At 37.4% G+C, this 23,427-nt stretch overlaps 1 protein-coding gene across 1 annotated transcript in view; it reads right to left on the bottom strand.

The window, feature by feature from the left end:
• The window catches only part of FANCA (FA complementation group A), a 105,556-nt gene that overhangs the window by 70,019 nt on the left and 12,110 nt on the right, over positions 1–23,427 (bottom strand). Inside the window, 9 exon segments of the mRNA XM_078149126.1 lie at positions 2,589–2,648; positions 2,764–2,859; positions 3,233–3,343; positions 9,366–9,499; positions 10,153–10,294; positions 11,334–11,410; positions 12,029–12,141; positions 18,706–18,772; positions 22,418–22,451. Of these exon segments, the coding sequence (XP_078005252.1) occupies positions 2,589–2,648; positions 2,764–2,859; positions 3,233–3,343; positions 9,366–9,499; positions 10,153–10,294; positions 11,334–11,410; positions 12,029–12,141; positions 18,706–18,772; positions 22,418–22,451 (834 nt within the window).

Raw genomic sequence — 23,427 nt, 5'->3', positions numbered from 1 at the left:
GCTGGAAGGTAAAACACCTCCTGGATGGTTTGGCTCAGTAAAGGACCTGGTAGGGGTGGGGGATGGGGACATGGTAAGAAGTGACTGATGAGAGAAGCTGAAAGAAGCAACTGTTCCAGTTACTCCCATGAGCAGGTCCTGCCAAGAGAGCACCACTCGCAGGGGCTATTGTATGAGGCTGCCTACAACATGGGCGGTAATTTAATAATCATCAAAGGCTTGTTTGAATCATATTTCCTCCCTAACCCAAGAAAAATGGATGTGGGAGGCTGGGATGATGTCTTAATGTTTACTTGTTCCATTTACTTCCACAGAAGACTCTTCTAGATTGCTTGTCGCTAGTGGCTTTTGAAATTAAACCGTCCCACATGGTAGTCATCAGAGATCTCAAGCCCCACGAGTGAGGCTTGATTCCCTGATTTCTGAGGGGTAGAGGAATACATCCCACCTGCTTTGTTCAGTGGTGGTGAAATGCCTCTAAATCACATCAAAATCTGTTTGACTGTGTCTTTCCACATTATATCCAGCTACCCAGACCTGTCAGCTGGATCCTGTTTTCAATTTGAACATAACTGTACTAACCTCCACCCCCCACTTTTTGTTGTCGTTCACTATTATAAAAGATCGATGCACAATTTTTTAAAAAGTAGTTGATGAACAAAAAACACCTGAGACTAATTTATTCATTTCTCGGAGTTTAAAAAATTTAACTCTTCGTATGAACTATCCTAAGGACCAATGAACTATATGGTAAAATTTATATTTTTACACTGTCTCTGTATGAGTGCTAAGTACTTTTAAATAGTTCAAACTCAAAAAATACAATCCTATAAATGAAAGAATATTCCTAATTGTAGCTTTACATAGAAGTACAATGCAAAAGAAGGATTATCTCACATAATTCTAACATTCAAGCTCAACACTGATCATCACACGTCTATTGTTATTTCATATTACATTAGGTCAGGTTAGATAATTGTACACAATTATATGCATTTATATGCAAACAGGGAAAATGTAACCTTAAAGAAATATTCTTCACTAGCTGAGTGACCCTGGGCAAGTCACTTAACCCCACTGCCTAACCAAAAAAAAAAAAACCACAAAAAAGAAATATTCTTCAGACTTCTCTTTTCACGTTCTATTTAATTCTATGAAGTTTTTCTGTCACTTCTATGCCTTCTTTGAGAAAAAAAGGCAATGTAAAATATGGTGAATAAATGAAAAGAACTGCTTTTAGAAAATGAAATGTAAACTGTTGTAGTCTGCCTGCCTGACCAATAGGGAAAAAATGAATATGATAAATACAGAAAAGCATGGGAAGACTTATAGTAACAGCTCCAAAAAACAGCTACAAAGTAAGGAGAAACAGTAAAACAATATACAAAATAACTACAACAAAATAAATGGAAACAACAACAAGAGAACGACTGAGAGGGAATATTATGAATTTATGGTGCCTAGATTTGGCCCTAAGGAAGAAATGGAAAAAGGCACCTCCCTCTCTTCTTGGCAGAGGCAGAGTACTATGGGTGGGTAACATCTCAAATATTAAACTTTTTCAATGTGTTGGTTAATTCTGCTGAACTGTTTTTTCCTCTATCATAAGGAATGATTACCTGACATGTTAAGGTGAAAGGATAAATTGAGGAACGTAAGTAACATCAAAAATAAAATAAACCAATAATATTAGAAAAATGTAAAAAATACCAAAGACAAGCTATTTTCAGGCTGGGGGGGTGGGGAGGAGGGTATGGGTAGACTACATTGCCTTAAGTCTGTCCAGTTCTAAATCACTATGATCCTAGTAAAGTTAATTTTCATGTAAATATGTACTTATTCTTCCTGTTTTACATGGTCCCCCAAGAACATTTTAAGTCCCTTTCTGTTTTAAAGACTCTCACTCCATATACGTCTCATGTAAATCTAGGGCTTCTTAACAAGAAATATATTGTTCCACAGAGCCACGTTTTACCAGCTTTTCTTTCTCTACTTTATTTTTCAATAAATAGCAATTTAATTCCTAGTGTTCTCTACACATATAACCAAAAGTAAAACATGTAACCAAATGCCTTTATGACAAACAACAATATTTTTTCTTAAAAAATTATTGTTGATGCGGCAGCTAGGTGGCACAGTGGATAGAGTACCAGCCTTGGAGTCAGGAGGACCTGAGTTCAAATCCGACCTCAGACACAGTAACTCAGGTTACTGTGTAACCCTGGGCAAGTCACTTAACTCTGATTACCTCAAAAAAACAAATGTTTGGTGTCTTTCGTTTTAATATCACAATCCTTTCTGCATATACCTCCCCTCAACTTCCTGACCAGGAAATGAACTCTTCAACAAGTATCATAATTCAAATTGGACTATATATAAAGAGAACCGTATTTCCAGAGCAGAACACTCAGCAGCAAAGGCATCTGCTGAATAAAATGACAACATCTGTGATAAGTGGCTATAGGGAAGAGATTTACATGAGTCTGGACCAATATATAACATCAGCAATATGACAAAGACCTGTTCTTCAATCCAAAAATTAGCATCTAAGAGAGAGTCTGCCAGGAGTACAGTATCTATTTCAGTACCTCTGTTACTTCTCTTGTTGATGATAAGTCCTCATAAAGTCCCATATCTTCTATAGTAACCTTGAGATGACAGAAGGTGAAAAATATTTAAACTGTCACAAAATACTTTGTACTCGGAGATTAAAAGAGAGTATTTTCAACAATATACATTGAAGTACTGAGATCTTGAACTTGCCTTAAGATCAGCCAATCGAGTTTTGGCTAGTGTAATATATTCCATAAGCAAAGACCGGTATTTTACTGGTACCAATGGTGGGTGAAGAATGTGGATCTGAAGGCAAAAGGGCAGAGTGGGATTACTTTATCAAGTTAGATATTTTTACAGCTCCATTATAGAGGCTTTACAACATTATTCCAAAAGCTGCTTCTCTTGAGAATTCAGCAGAAAGTTAACAAAACTTATAAAAACCAAATGCAAAAAAGGAAAGACAACACCCAGGCCAAAAAAACAAAAGAAACTCTGGATCCTCAGTACTCAAGCTATCAAAGCAGCTTTTACACTCCAATTCTCAGTGCATCTCAAGATATTGAAAAAACAATAACAAACACACACCTAGCCCTGGAGAGGTTAGATGTTTCTACAAATTCAGGAAAAAGGTTGATAAAAAGAAACCTAGTGAACAGAACTGTATGTGTCTTCTCACCTTCATGTATTGTGGGGCTTCAAAAGGTACTAGGTCTGATAAAAACTTGAATAAGAAAACTAAAGCCTTCTTACTACAGCCATGGTAACCACTAACATTCCCAAAGGAAACCTGAAAAGAAAATAACAAGCATAAGACATCTGAGTTTTAAAGTGTCTTGCCAGAATAAAAATCTTACCTAATTCATTTGCTTGCCCTCACTTCTGGCAAAAAAAAACTTCAATAGAAAGGTTTCCACCAACTATAAGCAATCTTTCATCTCCTACCTAGAAAAATTGCTACTAGAAAATATCCGAATGTGACTAAAATAGTTAATGAAGACACTGACAAGTCATGAAGTAATGAGAGATGCTTTCGAACTAAAAAATAACAGTAAAATAAGGGGAGTAGGACTTTTCCTTACAATGAGAGGAAAATATTATATAGACATACATCAATATAGATGAAACCAAAAGTTGTTAACTTATTTATTTTTAACATAACTTTCCAAATAATGAGCATTAATTTTAGCTCCCTCCCCCTACTGAAAGAAAAGAAAAACAAAGCCTCTGTAGTAAATACGCAGAGATACTAAGACAAATTCCCACATCAACCATGTCTAAAAGTGTATGTCTCATTCAGCATCTTGAGTCTTTGGCTAATTTCTTGATAAACTATTTAAGTCAAAAGGTTTATTATATAAGGTAGTGTGATTTAGTGGATAGAATATTGAGTTTATAGTCAGGCAAATCTGATACTTACTGTGTGATCCTGGGCAAGTCATTTGCCCTCTATGTTTCTCCAAGCAACCCCAAAGGTTTTTTCTACCAAGTCATATAAATGGGATGCTATCTGCATTGCTCAAGGTTCCACGTGGTCTTCTAAAATTGTAGTAGTAACTTCTGTACCTTTTGGACAAGTGTTTAGTTGAAACTTAAAAAACTAGGCAGAACCAAGACTCCAAATCAAATGGACATTAAATAGTTACTTGCCTTGAATGAATAATAATTTAGGGAATTTGGGAACTTGAGAGCTTACCCACTGTAAATGTTCTTTGCAATCTCCATCCATATTCTCAATTTCACTGAAATGTGTTATCAAAAGTTATGCCACTTCAAAAATTCTTACTGGTCATATTTTCTTTTAAGATAGCAGACTGAAGTAGAGTTTTAATACAAATTTTATCTATTCCCCATTAGGAATAGATAAAATTTTGTTAAACTCAGCCAATTCCTTCGAAATTTATGACTGACACAAAATGCCAAATAGTAAAGTGTGTATATATATATGTACACACACATACACACACATATATATATACACATATAAAAAAATAGACCTTATTTTGCTGCATTAAAAAAAAAGCACAACTCATTTAAATGGCTGTGTGGGTGATTGGTTCCTACCCCAATATGAACTATGGAACAGATATAAACTTGAAGCAGAAAACCAACTATAAGCAAGATCTTTCCTTGAAAATTAAAAGAGATTATTGAAGGAAAAGTATGGATGATTACAAATTGATGATTTGGAACTTAGAGACTATGGCATTTAGGTTTAAAAAAAATCACCAAAATGGGGGAGGAATGGCCATATGCAGTTCATCTGCATAATTAATCACAGAGCCTTATGGTATTCATACTGGGGTCAAAATTTTTAAATAGCTCCAGATGACTTTTTTAAGTTGTAGGAATAACTTCTTTCCTTTTATAAATATAATTAGTTGAAACTTCAAAAAACCAGGCAGAGCCATAACTCCCAATCAAATTTACAAATTGTTACTTGCCTAGAATGAATAATTTAGATCAGAGAAATCAGCTAGAAAATCTGGGAAAGAATACAATTATTCTTGCCAACCAGATCAACACACACACACACACACACACACACACACACACACACACACACACACACACACACACACTCTCTCTCCCCTCTCTCCCTCTCTCTCTCTCCCTCTCCCTCTCCCTCTCCCTCTCCCTCTCCTCTCCCTCTCCCTCCCTCTCCCTCTCCCTCTCCCTCTCCCTCTCCCTCTCCCTCCCTCTCCTCTCCCTCTCCCTCTCCTCCCTCTCTCTCTCTCTCTCTCTCTCTCTCTCTCTCTCGCCAAATTTAAAGCTGCAGGAGCCTCTCCCATAATAGGTCTTCGGTTTTTAGTGGACAGCGAATTCAATACGAATCAACAGTGAGACATGGTAGCCAAAAAACAGACGTCATCTTTGACTGCATTAAGAGGGCTAAGAGTGTCAAGAATAAAAAAGGCGATAATCCCTCACTCCATCTGTCCTAGTCAGATTATATCTAGAGTATTGTTTTTAGTCCAGAGCAACCTACATTAAGGAGAACAGTAATAAGTTGAAGACTGAACACAAGATGGCAAACAAGATAGTAAGGAAGCCTAGAGAATATGACATACATGGACCACACAGAAATGGGAATGTTTGGCATGGAAAAGAGTTAAGAAGAATACAGTATCCATGTTCAATTACTTGAAGGGTTATGATAAAGAAGAGATATTAGACTTGTGCTGCCATGTCACCAAGGGCAGAACCAAAAATGATACAGACACGGAACAAAGATATACTTTGATGCAGAGAAAAAATTTCTACTGTTTTCACGTGGCACTAGGTATTAGTAGTAGTAGGTACCTCACTAGAGGAACATAAGTGAAGGCTTGATATACAACTGCCAGACAGGGCATTCCTATAAAGGCATGGGTTGAATTAGATGACCTCTGAGATCCTTTTCCAATCTGAGATATCACAATTCTCTTTACTTAAGAGTGTGTAACTTTTACCTTGATTTCTCCTTAGGAATAAATAAAATCCATCAACAAAGAATGAATCTTGGCAACATGTCAGATATATTTTAATTTAAAGACATTTAGATAAATGCTAAATTGATAGAAAGGTCTGGAAACATGATAGGGAGGCTATATAGTGAGGGTGGGATAGAGTACTGAAAATCAAAATGTAAAAGAAAACATTCATTATTATCTACACTGATCTACACTGAAACCTATTTCTTGCTCTTGGAAAATACAAATTCGGGGCAGCTAGGTGGTGCAATGGATAGAGTACTGGCCCTGGAATCAGGAGGACCTGAGTTCAAATCCAACCTCAGACACATGACACTTACTAGCTGTGTGACCCTGGGCAAGTCACTTAACCCTGACTGCCTAAACAAAAAGCAAAAAAAAAAAAAGAAAATACAAGTTCAATTAAAAGTGAAGTGAGATACTGCACTGAAAATATAATCTATCCAAAAAGAAATACAATTCTACCAACATTCAGGGCTTATTTAGAATTCTGGTTGACATGGACAACCTTCTTATACTTGAGCAGAGCATTTCTAAGCTCTTAGAACACTGAATTCATATACTATTACTCCATTATAACCTGTTCCAGAACAAAGTACAGTTCTTTTTCATCATTCAGAAACATTAGGTGTCTAACTGCCTTTGATGCTGCCCTAGACACTTTACAAAAAGAACTCCTTGCCCTCTATGAGTTCCATAAGCTCACATGTCACAGCACCAACATTAGCCATATCACTCTATCTGCACTAAAAATACTTAACATTATGAATTTTAAATGCCCTTGAAAAGCCTTACAAGGTTGCCAGAAATATTCCACTCATAACAATTTTCAGCTCTGAGAATTCTATAAGTTAAAAATTATAATGTTTCTGATTGAAGACCTGAATTTCTCCAGAGAATTGTAGCATTTTGTCAAATTGGTTGAATATGTTTGTGGGAAATTTATCACTATCAGTTGGTACCAGCCTGAACAACAATCAGAAAATTCAGGAGGAAAAAAGGTATCAAGGTTGAGTTCTTACTCAAATCCTTGGGTGCTTAAACCATGAATACCAACAGCAACTCTTAGCTGTTTTGAGAGAGCACTCCTTGCTTACCAACAGAGATGTGAGAAATGAACAAAGAGAAAACTGAAATGAATTATTTTCTTAATGTATGTTAAAGTTTAATGTGCTTAATTCTTCCCAACCAGTTCATCATACACACCCACATCAAAACAAGCCTAACGCTCAAAGTTGTGGAAATCTCTCCCATAAACCTCAATGTGAGAACAATTGATTTGCCTAGCAGTTATGCATTACCAAAGGCATCTAAGTATTTGTGATCTGACTGAATCCCATATGAGAGTTCAGTTAGCTGTGGAAATAGGAGCAAGCTAAATTTAGAACAAATAAGAAAAAGTACAGAGTGGAATTCATTATGCCAAACTGGTATTGCAGTACCTATAAATGGATACAAATTTGTGAATGAGAGAGCCATAAATGGTTCATAGGAAAAGCTTACATATGCCTACTCTTTTCACTGTGAAAAAGGAAAGGAGTACTTTCTCCAAACACAGAGGGGCATCATCTCTCAATTCAACATAATCCCAATAATCAGAGCTGTCCAAAAATATTTATAGCAGCTCTTCTTTCAGTGGTTAAGAACTGGAAATCAAAGAGATACCCACCAATTGGGGTATGGCTAAACAAGCCATGGTATATGATTGTAATGGAATATCATTGTGCTATGTGAGAAGCAGAATGATTTCAGAAAAACCTGGAAAAATTTACACAAACTGATGCATAGTGAAGTGAATAGAACCAAAAGAACATTGTACACAGTTACAGCAATATTATTCAGTGAAAAACTTTGAATGACTTAGCCGTCCTCAGCAATACAGTGATCCAAGACAATCCCAAAGGACTAAAGATGAAGCATACTATCCACCTCCAGAAAAAGGACTGATATTGTTTGAATACAGACTGAAGCATTCTAGTTTCACTTTTTTTCTTTCATTTTTTTCTTTTATTCAATTCTTGTACAAAATTACTAATATGGAAATGTTTTGCATAATTGCACATGTATAACCTATATTTGCTTACTGTCATAGAGAGGGAGGAGAAGGAAAGAACGAGGGGTAGAATTCAGAACTCAAAACTTTAAATGAAAATGTTAAAAATTTGAAAAAAAAATAAATGTTTATTGACTATCAATCAAAAAAATGGATTGGGCTTTGTCAGAGAATAGTGAGATCATTATCACTGGCAGTATTCAAAGAGAGATTAGATGGGGGACTATGTGCAGAGAAGACTCACGCTTTAAGTTGGACAAGATGGCCTGCGAGGCCTCATGCCAAACAATTCTGTAACTCATAATAATCATATTGCTCCTTAGATTCCCTCACATTCTCTATCCTATTAAAGTAACCATGCAAAATAAAGTGACTAAAATGTGTAAACCCTTTGACCCAAAGATTTTGGTGCTAGGCTTATATCACAAGGAGGTCACTGACAAAAAGCAAGTCCCTAAATAAACCAAAATATTTATAGCAACACTTTTTTGTAATAGCAAAGAACTGGAAACAAATTAATTATTCATCAAATGGGAAATAGCTAACCAAATTGCGGTTCATGAATATAATGGATTATTATTGTGCTATAAGAAATGATGTGTATGACAAATACAGAGAAGCCTGGAAAGATCTACATGAACTGATGAAGAGTGAAATCAACAGAGCCCCCAAAAAACACTACATATATTGACTATAACAATGTAAACAAAAAAAACCACGATGAAAAAGAAATCAAAAGTCAATATTCCACAATTATAAAGGGCAGGCATGGTTCAAATGAAGAGATATAAAAGGGTACACACCCCCACCCCATCCCTTTGCAGAGGTACGAAGTCCATAAGTGTGGTACAGTGCATATATTTTCAAACTTTTTCAATGTTATTGATCCATTATTCTGATTTTTTCCTCTTTTTATCTTTAAAAGACATTATTTGTTTTATGGGCTGCCTCTTGGAGAGGGACAATGGGTAGAATACCGGGAAAAATTATAGTGAGGGAAAAAAACAAAAGACATCAATAAGAACTTATTTAAAAAATAATAAAGTAACCATACAAACAGATAAGAAACATTTGGGTCTGGGCCAACTTTGAGTATCACCTAGACAAGCAGCTATCTGCTACCAACTGAGAAATCTCTTCCTATTCTCTCAAGAGCTGTCCCCGATATAGGCAAGGGAGAACACCAACCTACATTGAACTAATTTGCAAAAGACTGATTTAAATAATGTCACTTATTCAATGAATACGCCTTAAGTTAATACCTCTACACTATGCACCAAACCTACCTTAAACCACTCTGCATAAGGAATGAAAACAGAAGGTCCCTCCAGAGCAGCCTGGCGAGCTATCAGGAATGCAGTGATCATGCTTTCTAAGTCATAACTCTCAAATGCTTTGATCATCAAATGGTCCAACAAATCTAAAAGAGCAAAAAGTTAAACTAGATCTACAGTAGAGATTAGATTTAGAATCCTGGTACAGTATACTGTTAACCAGCATGGTAAAAGAATAAGGTTCGTAAAATTGCTCTATATATGGCAGTTATCATCGCACATCTAGACTACCAATTTTCAAAGGGATCAAACAAAACATATTTAAGAAAAACCATACTGGATACAATGTAAGCTTTCTTCTATCACCCAGAAGGTATGTCAGGACCTTAGGCTTATCATTATGCACACCAATTATTATATTGTATATGTTCTGGTTAATAGAAGGTTCTGATTAAAATAATGTCAAATAACAGAGTATTTACTATTACAAAATTTTATTCTTGGCTATACAATAAAAATGACATTTTATAAGCATGTGAAAACTAACAAGGATAGATTTACTAATGTTACAAATACTTTAAAAATCATGTTTCCAGAATAACTGATTTCTAGTTCATCAATGGAATTCAAAAGTGAAAAACATGTAGAATGGCTCTTCTACAATTTTAAACTTCCTTTAAAAATCTGTTAGTTTACCCACTAAAACCAATAGACACCTTGGTTATTTTTACCAACAGTAAATCTAATATGGTTATCAGCAGAGAAACCAGCCCTGTTAAAGTCTTACTGACTAGATTACCTTTAACAAGTTGTTGTGCTTCGGCCAAGCACACGACCACGGTAGACACACAAGACAACACAAGCTGCCAGTTGACCTCATGTGTTTCCAGGACTTCTTGCAAATGTCCAATCAACTCTTTGGGACTGAAAATCACAAACAGCTAGAAAGAGAAGCACCAAATCTTTTTAATGTTAAAGCCCAAATATCTTTAAAACTAAAGAATAAAATCTACCATCATCCTTCTAATAAATGCACACCTACCAATTTAACCACTATAGTTTCTTCTTTTCCAAAATACCCAAATCAATTTTATCATTGGAAAAATGCTAGATTTCGTGCTTTACTCCTTTGTAGGTATTATATGTAGTCTGTGATACTAGAAGTTTTCATTCCATTCCCCACAACAGACATATGATCATTTATTCATTCCATCCCTTCAACCAAATACATATTATAATACAAGGCACAAACCAAACTTTTACCTTGCTAGTACACTACAGGGTTTGCTCCCTCCCCATAATATATAATCTAGGAAAAAATTTCATAAAAAGAATGAATAATGCTATAGGTTATTTCTTTCAAAGATTTTTACAAATTTTACAAATGATAATTGATTAACAACATTTCCACCACCACAGTTCTATTTGGATACCTCCTTGGCTTCTCAAAGGTTACTTTGTGGGGTCAGCTAGGTGGCACAGTGGATAGAGCTCCGGCCTTGAAGTCAGGAGCACCTGAGTTCAAACCTGGCCTCAGACACTTGACACTTACTAGTTGTGTGACCCTGGGAACTCACTTAACCCTGAGTGCCTCACCAAAAGGCAAAAAAACCCCAAATCTTTCCCTTTTGCCCCCGTGCCCAAAAAAAAACAATAATCAAAGGCTACTTTGTGGAACTGGACACTTAGGAAAAGGTTTCAGCTAGCAGTTCAAATACTGAATTATATTAAATCAATTTATCTCCTAATGGATAGTCCATGAGATTATTCTGCTGTCTTAGCAACCTGTTTCCACTTTACTGAAAGCTACACAGATTATGGTACAAGGTAAATCCCAAAAGCAGTTTTAACTGTGGTAAGACACTGTTGCCCTGTATACTTAATCTGCTGAGATAATTTAATTCCTGGTTGAAAAGATTCAGAACTGAAAATAAGGGAAAAGAAAGTTGAAGACTTAGTATCTCGATGAAATCAACTTACTCTTCGATATAAGGTAGTGAGCAAAGGACAAGTTCTTGCAAAGCTCCAATCCTTCTGCCTTTGAACAGCATCACACACTGTCCCAGAGAAAGAGAAAAGCTCTCAATGGAAGTAGATGTTTTTAGTATTTTGCCAACATGAAAATATTATTATAAAGAATCAATCCAGACAAACAATATTGTCAAAATTTCTTAAAGCTTACCTTCTCGTGGCTTAATTAAATAGTAAGTCAAGTTAACACCACAGTATAATTAAGATAATGTCTAAGAGACCCTATGGGTTTCACTGAAGCCATGAAGTTATATTATAAATAAGATGTCAATAAAAAGGATAAATTCACATTTTCATATACTGTGATTCCAACTGTGATCAGAGATAGCATTGACTGGTACTTTTCCTAACACTTTTAAGGATCCAAAGATTAATAACTCTACGGTATTTCTAAACCCTAAATGTTTAGGTTTTCAGATACAAAAGAAGACAGGTCACCTATAAAGTTTTTTAGTTCATATGTATCTACCTAATGAACCTAGCAATTCCCTTTTCCCAATGTTAAATATGGTCAGTTTACAATATTGTAATTATAGCACACATGGTCATCTTGATTTTATTACCTGAACTTACTCCATTTAGGGAGGAGGGCTTAGTGTACTAAAGCTCATAGTAAACACTCTAGATCCTCTTTTGAGGCCTACCTTTCAGTACAGGATTATAAATAAGTATCTGAGTCAAGGTGTAGGAAAAAAAACTTTGCAGAGAATCTGGTGAAACCATACTGCCATAAACAGAGCACTTGAACATATTTAACCTGCCAAAAGAATAAAAAAAAGAGAACGTTTTCATAAAAAGAATGTCTATCAGTCACCTATGTATCATTTTTAATGCCACACACACAGGCCAGTATCCAAGCTGTTGCCAAGTCCTATTGATTGTACCTTAGTACCATCTCTCGAATATGCTTCCTTCTTTCCCCTCACACCCCCACTCCAGTGCAGGCTCTCATCATCTTACCCTTGGAACAGCCTGCTAGTGGGTCTGCCTGCCTCAAATCTCTCTCCACTCCAATTCAGCTCCCACTAAACTATTCATCTGATCCTCTGAAAGCCTGAACACTGACCCCTCTACTCTTACTATTCAATAAACTCCAGTGGATCCTTACTACTTCCAGGTCAAATATAAAAGATACAGCAATAATGATAGCCTCCTTGCTATTCCTTGCAAAAGACACTTGACTCCTCACTCTGGTCATTTTCTCTGGCTGTCCACTACACCTGGAATCTTTTCCCTCCACATCTCCACCTCCTGGCTTTCCTTTAAGTCACAGCAAAAATTCCCCTTTCTACATGTTATAAATAAGGCCACCAAGTCCCCTCCCCACAAAGTAAGAAGGCTTAGTTCCTGGCCAATAATGAAACTATGTACGGAGTGAAAAAAGAATCGTTTAATTACATGCACATTCACGTTCCCTATGATAAGAGAAGCATCCAGGTACAGAAGTCAGAGCAGGCTTTATTGTTAGTAATCTCCTACCTCCTCCTTCTAGATCAGGATTGGTCCTATTCCTTCTGGGTTACAATCTTCCTTATATGCCCTGTTCATATATTTTACATACATGTGATCCCCACCCCCTTAACATACATTCTGTGCCTAAAATTGTGTTACTGTTCCCCTCTAGGTGGAGAAGATAACATTTATGAGGTTTATTAAGCCTGCGTACTAGCAAAAAGTCTGTGAAACTGACCATTTTAGGCTAGTTTCAGCCTAAGCCCCCTTTCTCAGAAACTCCACAGTTAGCCAGCTTCTCCTTCTAAAAGCTGACTGGTCGATGGTGCCTGCTATCTTAATCACCCTGAAACTGCAACATTCTGTGGAAACCTAACTTTTTAGTATTAGTATTTCTCACACACAAAAAGCTTTCCCAAGTTTCCCTTCATTCTAGTGCCTTCCTTCTGCTGATTATCTCTAATTTACCCTGTCTTTATCTTGTTAGTACATACTTGAATGCATTTTGTTTTCCGTATTAGAGCATGAGCTATTTGAGAGCGTAGACTGTCTTTTGTCTTTCTGTATATCCCCAATGCTCAGCAGAGTGCAAGGCACATAATAGGCTAGTGAGTAAACAAGCCTGGATTAAGTGCTTATTCCATGCCAGGTGCTACTAAGCACCAAGGATACAAATACAAACACCAAAAGAAAGGCAGTCCCTACCTACCCTCAAGGAGCTTACATTCTAACGGGGAAGACCACGCATAAAAGTCAAATGGAGGTTAGGGAGGGAGGCACCTGCTCTGTGGCCTGGCAGTGAAACATGGCTGGTCTGGGCCCTTCCTCAACATGGAGGGTGTGAGAGAAGGCAGCTGAAGCATGGGAGCAAGAAGAGAGAAGGTGTGAGGAAATAAAAGCTATAAGGTGAAAGCAAGTGTGTTATCTCTGGGGCAGGCATTCCAGAGCACAGAGGAAGGAGTGAGGGGACCTGGACAGAGATACTGGGGGATAAGAACAAGGGAGGAGGTAGTGGGGGAGAGGGTGCTGTGCTTATACAATAGCCAGAGGATCAGAATCACTGGGATGGGAGAGGGAGGGGTGGGATTATGCGAATAACTGAGCAATGATTTTAAGACCTTAAAAAATGTATTCTACATCTTTCCAATACTAATCGTAGATTGGTCCATTTAACTTCAATTTAGATAAATATGGAAAGCTAATCAGAAGCAAGGAGAGGCACAGGATAAAAAGATTAGTAATGTAAACCAGGTATGATACAAGATGATTAAAAAAGTTCCTAGTACCTCAATCTACTCAATTTCCATGACCTACTCTTCCATTCTACCTCAGCTAAATACAGAGAGGGCCTCACCTTGCCATCATCCATAAATTCCACTTCCATGTTCATGAACTCCAAAATTCCTTTATTTGACCATAATCTTTTATCATTCTACCTTTCCCTATATCTTGCGACCCTTAAACCTATTGTTTGTCCTCCTTGTGAACTCTATTCCCTCTACCTCTCAGTTCTTTCCCAGGTCATCACCCTGCACTGGCTATATCTTCCTCTCTTCCTTATCTTGACCCCTTGGTGAACCAACTCAACTCTAAATTCTCTTGCTCTCTTTTCCTATCACCAATAGCAATGTTATCACGCCCCAACTCTGTAATATTTCCAGCATCCTCTTCCTTTATTCCTATTCATATGTTGCTGAACCAAACTGAAGGAAATTAGCAATTTTACCTAATCTCAACCTGGCACTCACTACAGCCAGGCAAACGTTCTAGTCTTTCCTCACGGATCAAGTATCTCAGTCTCCACAGCAGCTATTTCAAATCTAATCTCTTCTCAAAACTCTGTCAATCCTCACCCCCTCATCTGAGGCTCTTACCTCAATACTTCACCAAAACATGGAAACCATTCATCCAGGGTTCCTCCTTCTCATCTCCTCCTCATCTCACATCAGTCTGGTATTTCCCTCCACTATCTCTTCTTTCATTCTCATCTCAGATGAAAGAGGAACCTTTCTTCTTGCCAAGGCAAACCCCTCTACATGCTTCCTTGATCCCACCCTCACCTGACTCCTTCAGTAATTTGCCCACATCATCATCTCCATTCTCTTTCCTCTCTTCATTCTCTCTCTCTCTACTGGCTCTTTCCCTGCTGCCATAAACATACCCATGTCTCCCCTCACTTAATCTGACCATCTCTGTTGCTATCATCCTATACTGGCTCAGTGGACAGGGTACTAGGCTCAATTCCTATCCCAGACACTTGCTACCTGTGTCTTCCTAGGGAAGTCACTTAACTTCTGTAAAATGGTGATGGTAGTGTTTCTCAAGTACTTTGTAAACCTTAAAGCACTATAAATGTTATTGTTATCTCTCCTCCTCCTCTTCTCCCTAAAACCATTTACAATCAGTACCTTGACTTTCCCTCTTCTGGTCCCTCTCCCTCTCTTAATCTGGCTGCTGACCTCATCACTCCACTCAAACTGCTCTCACCCAAAGCACCAGTGATCTAACTGCCAAACTCCATGGCCTTCTCTCAATCTTAATTCTCCATGACATCTCTGTAGCCTGTGACATCCCTCAGAGCTTTTAGACCCTGCCCTCTCCAGTTCTTTCATCTCACCAAACCCCTGCTTATCAGTCTCATTTGCTGATTTTTCATTCGCTCTAACTGGGTGTCCCCCAAGACTTTTCTACCCTCTCGCTTAATCTCATCAGCTCCTATGGGTTCAATTATCTCTATGCAAATTGTTTTCCCTATCTATATATCTAGTCCTCATCTCTCTGCTAAGCTAGAGTCAGTCACACACTTCTAACTGCCTCTTTGGATAGCTCCAAATGGATGCACCTCAAATTCACTATGTCAAAAACAGAATTATCTCCCCCTCTAAACTCTCCTCACTTCTGAACTTTCTTTATTACTGTCACAGGTACCACCATCCTCCCAGTCATTCAGATCTGAAGTCTCATTGTCACTTTTGACTCCCCATGCTCCCCATTCCATATATCCAATCCATTGACAAAGCTTGTCATTTCTACATTTACGTCTCATACATATATATATATGTGTGTGTGTACATATATGTATATATGTATGTATGTGCGTATATAAAAGGGCATACACACCCCTCTTTTCTCCACTCACAATGCTCATTCAGGCCCCCATCACCTAATGCAATAGCCTTTTTAAATTTTTCGGGTTTTGCCTAATTTTTCCCTAATTAACAAAAACCCATTTTCTCTCCACACCCCATTGAGAAAAAGAAAAAGAAAACCCTTGTAACAAATATGCAGTCAAGCAAACACACTCCTGCATTAACTACATGCAAAAAAATACATATGATTTTGCACCCTGAGTCAGTCAACCAGCACCCATTGTGCTGCAGGCACTCACTGCACTGGGGAAACAAAGTAAGGCAAGGGAGGTGAGTGGCAGGCCATATCGTTTTCCAAAAAATTGTTCCAATTCATGGCTCCACCAATTCTCTAAGGATATTACTGAAAGAAAAAAGACATATCTATACAAAAATTTTCATGTCAGCATTATTTATGAGTAAATCTGGAAACAATCCAATTGTGTAAGACTGGGAAATGGCTAAACTGTGGTATATGAATGTAATGGAATAAAAAATAACAAACATGAACAGTATAAAAACAGAAGAAAAGAAAAATAAAATTAGAATATACCTAGATTATATAAGAAGATGAAAAGCAGCATCAAATTTAAAAAATAAAAACAGAAAAAAAAATTCATAAGTGACTGTGAAAGGCAACAGAATGTTTTGGTTATTTCATGTGTCACCATTTTTTTTAACATGTATCAACAGCAACAACAACCAACACATAGTGCTCACTACGTCCCAGGCACTGTGCTGAGAGCTTTATAATTATTATCTCTTTTGAGCCTTACAGCAACTCCACAAGTCAAGTGCTATTATTAATTCCATTTTACAGATGAGGAAACTGAGGCCAACAAAAATTAAGTGACTTGCCCAGGGTCATACGGTTTGTCTGAGGCTGGATTTAAACTCAGGATTTTCTAACTCCAAGACCAGTACTCTATCCACTGTACCACCTAGCTGCAAATAAAATGCCAAACAATATCTAAGATGTCTTCTGACTCTAAACTTTTACGATTTCAGGATTATTTATTGACAAATGATGGGAAAATGTCCTAATGCTCAGAAACTACAAGGTCTTCATTCCTCTCCAGGGTGCACTACTAGCTCATCCCCACAGGACTTTCTCTACCACATTCCTGCCTGGTGCTTCTTTACCAACCCCTTCACCATGTGATTTTCAGCTCCCTTTTATCTGTTATCTTCCCCCATTAACATATAAGTTCCTTGAGGGGCAGCTAGGTGGCTCAGTGGATAGAGCACCAGCCCTGAATTCAGACAGACCTGAGTTCAAATCCAGCCTCAGACACATAACACTAGCTGTGTGACGCTGGGCAAGTCACTTAACCCCACTGCCTAGCCAAAAAACAAACAAACAAACAAACAAAAAACATATAAGTTCCTTGAGGGCAGGGATTATCTTTTTTTCTGCTTTTATGTGTGTTCCCAGTGCTTAGCTCAGTACCTGGCATGTAGTAAGCATTTCATGAGTGCTTGATAACTGCCTGGATGTCTGAATCTACTTCATAATTCATCCTTGGTTACAGTGAAGGGATGGTGAGTATCAATCTGTTGCCAAGGCCTGTCGATTTCACCTTTGCAACGTCTCTTAAATATGCCCCCTGCTTTCCTCTGACAACACCATCCCCATGGTACAGGTCCTCATCACCTCACAACTGGACTACTGCACTACACTGCTGGACAGAGAGGGCTCTGCCTGCCTCAAGTCTCTCCTGATTCAATCCTTCCTCCATGCAGCCACCCAAGCGATCTTCTTAAAGCACAGGTCTGACCATGTCACACTCCTCTATTCAAACTCAAGTGGCTCCCTATAACTTCCAGGATCAAATACAAAATCCTCTGGTTGGCATTCAAAGCCATGTATAACCTAAGGATATTACAGAAAGGACCTTGTAAGATGGCCCCTCTTCTTTCCCCTTGCAATCCCTCATGTACTATGTGATCCAGAGACTCTGGCCTTCCTGCTGTTCTTGCACAAACACTTCATCTCCCAAGTCTAGGAACGATCCCTGGCTGTCTCCCTCTCTTATGCCTAGAAGGATCTCCCTCCGGATTTCAGTCTCTTGACTTCCTTTAAGTCCCAACTAAAAACCACTTTCTACCAGAAGCTTTTCCTCTTATCCCCCTTAATTCTACTGTCTTCCCTCAGTTGATTATCTCAATTTATTCCACACGTGGCTTGTTTGTACAAAGTTGTTTACATGTTGTCTCACCCATTAGACTGTGAGCTTTCTGAGAGCAGGAACCCTCTTTTGCCTTTCCCCAGAGATAGCACAGCGGCTGTGCCATAGCCCTGGCATGTAATAGGTGCCTAATAATGTTTATTGACCGACTGTGGTTTTAACAGTAAGGGCACACCTTCTACCAATGCAGGTAATAGTCTTTCCACATCTTCATAGTTGGCTTAATGAACTTCTGGGAACAGAAAAAACATCTCTTCAGTGATAAGCCTCTCTACTCTTAGCCAAATTGGTCATTGGAAAACAGACAAAGAACTTACTGTCGGGCTTGTACTTAAAGTCTTTCCTGCTTGACAGTACAAGGTCTAGCAGGGACTCTTCTGCTGGCATCACCTTTGAGAAGGCAGTGCTACCTCTATGCCATAGTGAGTTGAGTCATCAAAGTAGGATTTTTAGTGTAAGTGACTACTGAATATATGGGGAGGAAAGACAGCTTAAACTTGAAGAAAACACTATTATTGTTACATAGGTATTCACCAGTGAATATATACATACCAGCATTTCACTGCCTTGAATGTAGAGGAGCCTTCTTGTATTTCAGTAGCAAAAGCGCTAAGAATGTCTGACAACAAAACAAACATCACAATAAATAAAAACCATAAATGAGCATTGAACCAAAATAGAATCATGTTATTACTATCAGGGAGAAATTAATTCTAATAGTCTCTATAAGAGCTACCAAGTAAATGACCCTATTAGGGAAATGGACAGCAGAACCTAATGTTGAAGATTTGCTACTTATTGAAAACTCTCCTAGTGGCAAAGACATAAAAACTAGTAGCCCTGAAAACAACGTGACTTAAAAATTTAGACCATTTGAAAGTACTTGTTAGATCATAAGCCAAAGGAGTTTTACTTTGAATCATCTGAACAAAATAATGGAAAGACAGAATTCAGCATTTCACAGTGCCACATTTGCTATATGACACCCACTTTAAGACTAAGACTTTGGTAGTAATGGATCAGTGGCAATGACATGCTATAGTTAACAGCATCCGCAATGACACATCACAATCACACCAAGGAAATAGAAAAGACAGTGAGAACATATAAGAAATGCAATAAAAGGAATCTTCCATTTTTTGAGCCACATTATCTTTTAAAGCATGTTAAAAAAGCAAAATCACCCAGGAACATGTTCCTATCTATTTTGTTGTGAATCAATCAATAAGTCAGTAAGTATTTATTAAGCATTTACTATGTGTTGGGCACTGTGGAAAATGCTTGGGCTACAAGAAAAGTTAAGAATACTCCCTGTTCTTAAGGAGTTTACATTCTAAAGACAATGAGTATATAAAAAGGCATATACAACGCACACACAGGACAGATGTGAGGTAGCCTCTAGCACCTGGGGAGACCAGGAAAGGCCTACTGCACAAAGCAACGTCTGAACTGAGTCTTGAAGGAAGTGGAAGTAAGAATGTATCCGATGAATCTTCTCATCAATTCAACTAGTTAATGCCAATAAGCCAGAACAAATCAGGAGACAGGCACTATTACACTCAGAGAGTAGCATATCCCATGGTTGATGGAGAATGTTATTCATAATTCAGCAATTTGTACATTATATGAAATATTTATATTTCAGTATTTATACATCATATGAAATAAAAGGAAAAAAATGGTGGCTACTCATTAAAACACAGATGGCACTACAAAGAAAAAAATAGTATGATTGTTAAGGAAAATGTGTATCATTTACTGTAGGAGATAGTTAAGGGAACTTTCTTGTTAGTATGGCTGGTTTCACTAAATCAAATTTAGTAAATTAGGCTGTCAGGCTAAATAAGGGAGGGGGATAGTCCAGAGACTCTGAAATCTTTCTTTGCCAATTAAGTGTTTTTGTACCAATTAGAAAAGGAAAGAAGACAATGAAAGAAACCTACTGTTGCAGCTAGGCTTGCAATTCATGCAGGTGTCAAATACAGCAAAATAGCTGACACAGGACAAGATGTTCCCCATGCCTAAGCATGCTTTCCCTCTGCTGAAAGTGAATTTCTGGGACAAAATAACTGACTCCATCTCTCATCCTTGTAAAAAAACCTCACTTGATTCTACCATCCCTGCCACCTATCTCTTCTCCCCTTTGTGGTTAAACGCCTTAAAAAAAGCCATCTATAAACCCAACATTCCCACTTCTCTCACTGAATTCAACTGTAAATGTTCTTTTCAGAATCACCAATCCAAGGCCTTTTTCTTAGTCTTCAATCTTTTTAACCTCTCTGCAGCATTCAACACTGTTGATTTTCACCTCCTAGATATACTCTCCTCTCAGGACTGTTGTGACACTCCTGTGTCTTGACTGTCCTCCTACTTATGCTCAATATTACTTGCTGGAGCTTTACCTATGTCATAACTGCTAATTGTGGATATCCCTAAGGCTTTGTTCAGGGTCCTCTTTTCTCTTCACATTCTCTCACTTGTTAATTTCATTAGCTCCCATAGGCTCAGTTATCATCTCTATATAGAAGACTCACAGGTTTATATATTTACCCCTAGAAAGTCTTTCCTGAGCACCAATTTCATATCACACAAGAATCTATCGGACATTTCAAACTAGATTTTCTGTAGATATCTCAAACTCAATATGTCCAAAATACAATTCATTTTTCACCCAAACCCATCTCTTCTGAATTTATTCGTGTTAAGGGCACCACCATTCTCCCAGTTACCCAGATTCTCATTCTTGGTGTCACATTGACTCCTTACTCTCACCCCATGTATCCAATCCACTGCCAGATGTTAATGCTTCTCCCTTTACAAAGAATCTCATGCATATCTCTCTACTCACAACTAGTTCAGTCCCTCATCACCTCTCACCAAGACTACAGAAATAGCTATCTAATTGTTCTCTGCCTGAAGTCTCTCCTCAGTCTATAGTCCACATAGCTGCCAAAATAATTTCACTAAAGCACAAGTCTATGTTACCTCCCTAACTTAAACTCCATTGTAAACATATTACTCCCAGGATCAAACAGAAATTCCTTTGAAATTAATCAATAAACATTCACTAAGCAGTAGATAGGGAGAAACTGAAGATTAGAGAGAGAAAGAGAGAGAGCAGAGATAATAGCTGGAGAAGAGGATATTAATTTAGAGACCAATATTTGTTTGAAATAAAGAAAAAATAATTTTATCATCTGCTTTTAATCAAACAAATTCAAACACTTTCTTAGTAAATGAAGGAAAGATATATGTGAGGAAATGGAGAAACATTCCTACAATCAATAAAAGAAGAATCAATGATAGCTTCTATGGGATATTCCCACTACAGTCAGCTAGGATTAGAGCTAAGACTTTACCTTTAGACACTCAGTAGATTAATCTTCCATATAAATATCAGCATCATGATTTTCAGGCTATTTCTACACTGGGACAACAAAACAACTGAAGAAGAGAGAGTTCATTGTGGGCCTATGTTTCTCAAACTCTTTTTGCTCACAGCACAGTATGATTTTTTTCTAAAAAGAACTGGGGCACACTAAATTTTAAGTTGGCAACTACACATGTGATTGCAAGTATACATTCCAAACAATTCTGATTCTGGTGAAATCCTATATTGTCTTTTAAAAAGGGTTCACACGTAGGGGGCAGCTAGGTGACACAGTGGATAGAGCACTGGTCCTGAACTCAGGAGGACCAAACAGTTGACACTTACTAGCTGTGTGACCCTGGGCAAGTCACTTAACCCCAATTGCCTAAAAAAAATAAAATAAAATAAAAAGGGCTCACACCTCCTTTTATTGTGAAAATAAGATGAACCAAACCTAAAATAAATTCAGAAAGTCTCTAAACTTAAAACATTACTTATCTCTTATATGTGCTTAAATGCCCTATACCAATTCTTAAGTCTATCAAATATGATTGAAAACAAATTATACCACAGATTTAGGCTTTAAAAATGTTTCAAAATATTAATGGTCCATAAAAAGTACCTAAAATTTAGTACTAATTTTCATCTACATTCCTTAGTCTCTGGAATGCAAGTAGGGAAATAATGAGAACTAAAAATGATGTAATAAAACATGAAGAGTATATTCATAACTACTTAAGGAAAAAGGCCTACTAGGACTGAGTCTATGATTAAATGACAAAATACGGAAAAACGGGGAAATACATCAAACAATTACAGAAAACCCTACGTAGAAGAACTACTAATAAGCAAAGTAAATTATTTACGATCTAGGGCTTCAAGCAATTTACTTACAAGTCAGTATCTTCTGTAGTACAGCAACACAGATCTGTTAAAATATAACAAATTGCCTTCACTCAATAATTTGAGGCCATACACACACATATGCATTTTAAAAATTCAATTACAAATTTAACAAAAATAAAAATTTCCATACACAGAAAAAAGAAAAAAAAAACAGAAAAAGAGGCTTGTATATGTATAAAACACCTTAAAAAACAGAAAAAGCCAAATGGTAAAAGGCACAAAAATCCAATGAAGAGGAGAATGCCTTGAAAAACAGAACTGGAGGGACAGCTAGCTGGTACAGTGGACAGAGCTCCAGCCTTGGAGCCAGGAGGACCTGAATTCAAAATCCGGCCTCAGACACTTAACACTTACTAGCTATGTGACACTGGCCAAGTCATTTAACCCCAATTACTTCACCAAAAAAACCAAAAACAATACAGAGAACAAAACACTCCTCATCTCCCTAACCTGACATTTTTCTTTCTTTATTCCCATCATGATCCTTCAAGACTAGGAGATTCTTAACAAAGACTTGTACCTTCTCTTGTATTAGAATGTAAAAACTGCTTACAAGAAACATACTTGAATGCTCACTTTCAGGAGCCAAGATAGCAGAGTAAGCAGTAAATCACCATAACTGTCCCATATTCAATTACACATGTGAAATCATGCAAAACATATTTTCGTATTAGCCATGTCGCCAAAAAAAAAAGGAAAGAAAAATGAAGTGAAAAAATTATGTTTCAATCTGTATTCAGTGTAATGGAATACTATTTTTTATAAGTAATGATGAGCAAAGGGATTTCAGAAAAACCTGGAAAGACTTACATGAACTGATGCTGAATGAAATGAGCAGAATCAAGAGAACACTGTACACAGTAACAGCAACATTGTGCGACAATCAACTGTGATTAACTTAGCTCTTCTCAGCAATATAATGATCTAGGACAATTCCAAAAGACTCATGATGGAAAATGCAGTCCACATCCAGAAAAAGCACTATGGAGTCTGAATGC

The sequence above is a fragment of the Phascolarctos cinereus genome, unplaced genomic scaffold (genome assembly GCF_003287225.1).
Source record: "Phascolarctos cinereus isolate Bilbo 61053 unplaced genomic scaffold, phaCin_HiC Scaffold_2;HRSCAF=192, whole genome shotgun sequence".
In the NCBI taxonomy this organism is placed as follows: domain Eukaryota; kingdom Metazoa; phylum Chordata; class Mammalia; order Diprotodontia; family Phascolarctidae; genus Phascolarctos; species Phascolarctos cinereus.
This window is presented reverse-complemented; position numbering and strand designations above follow the sequence as displayed.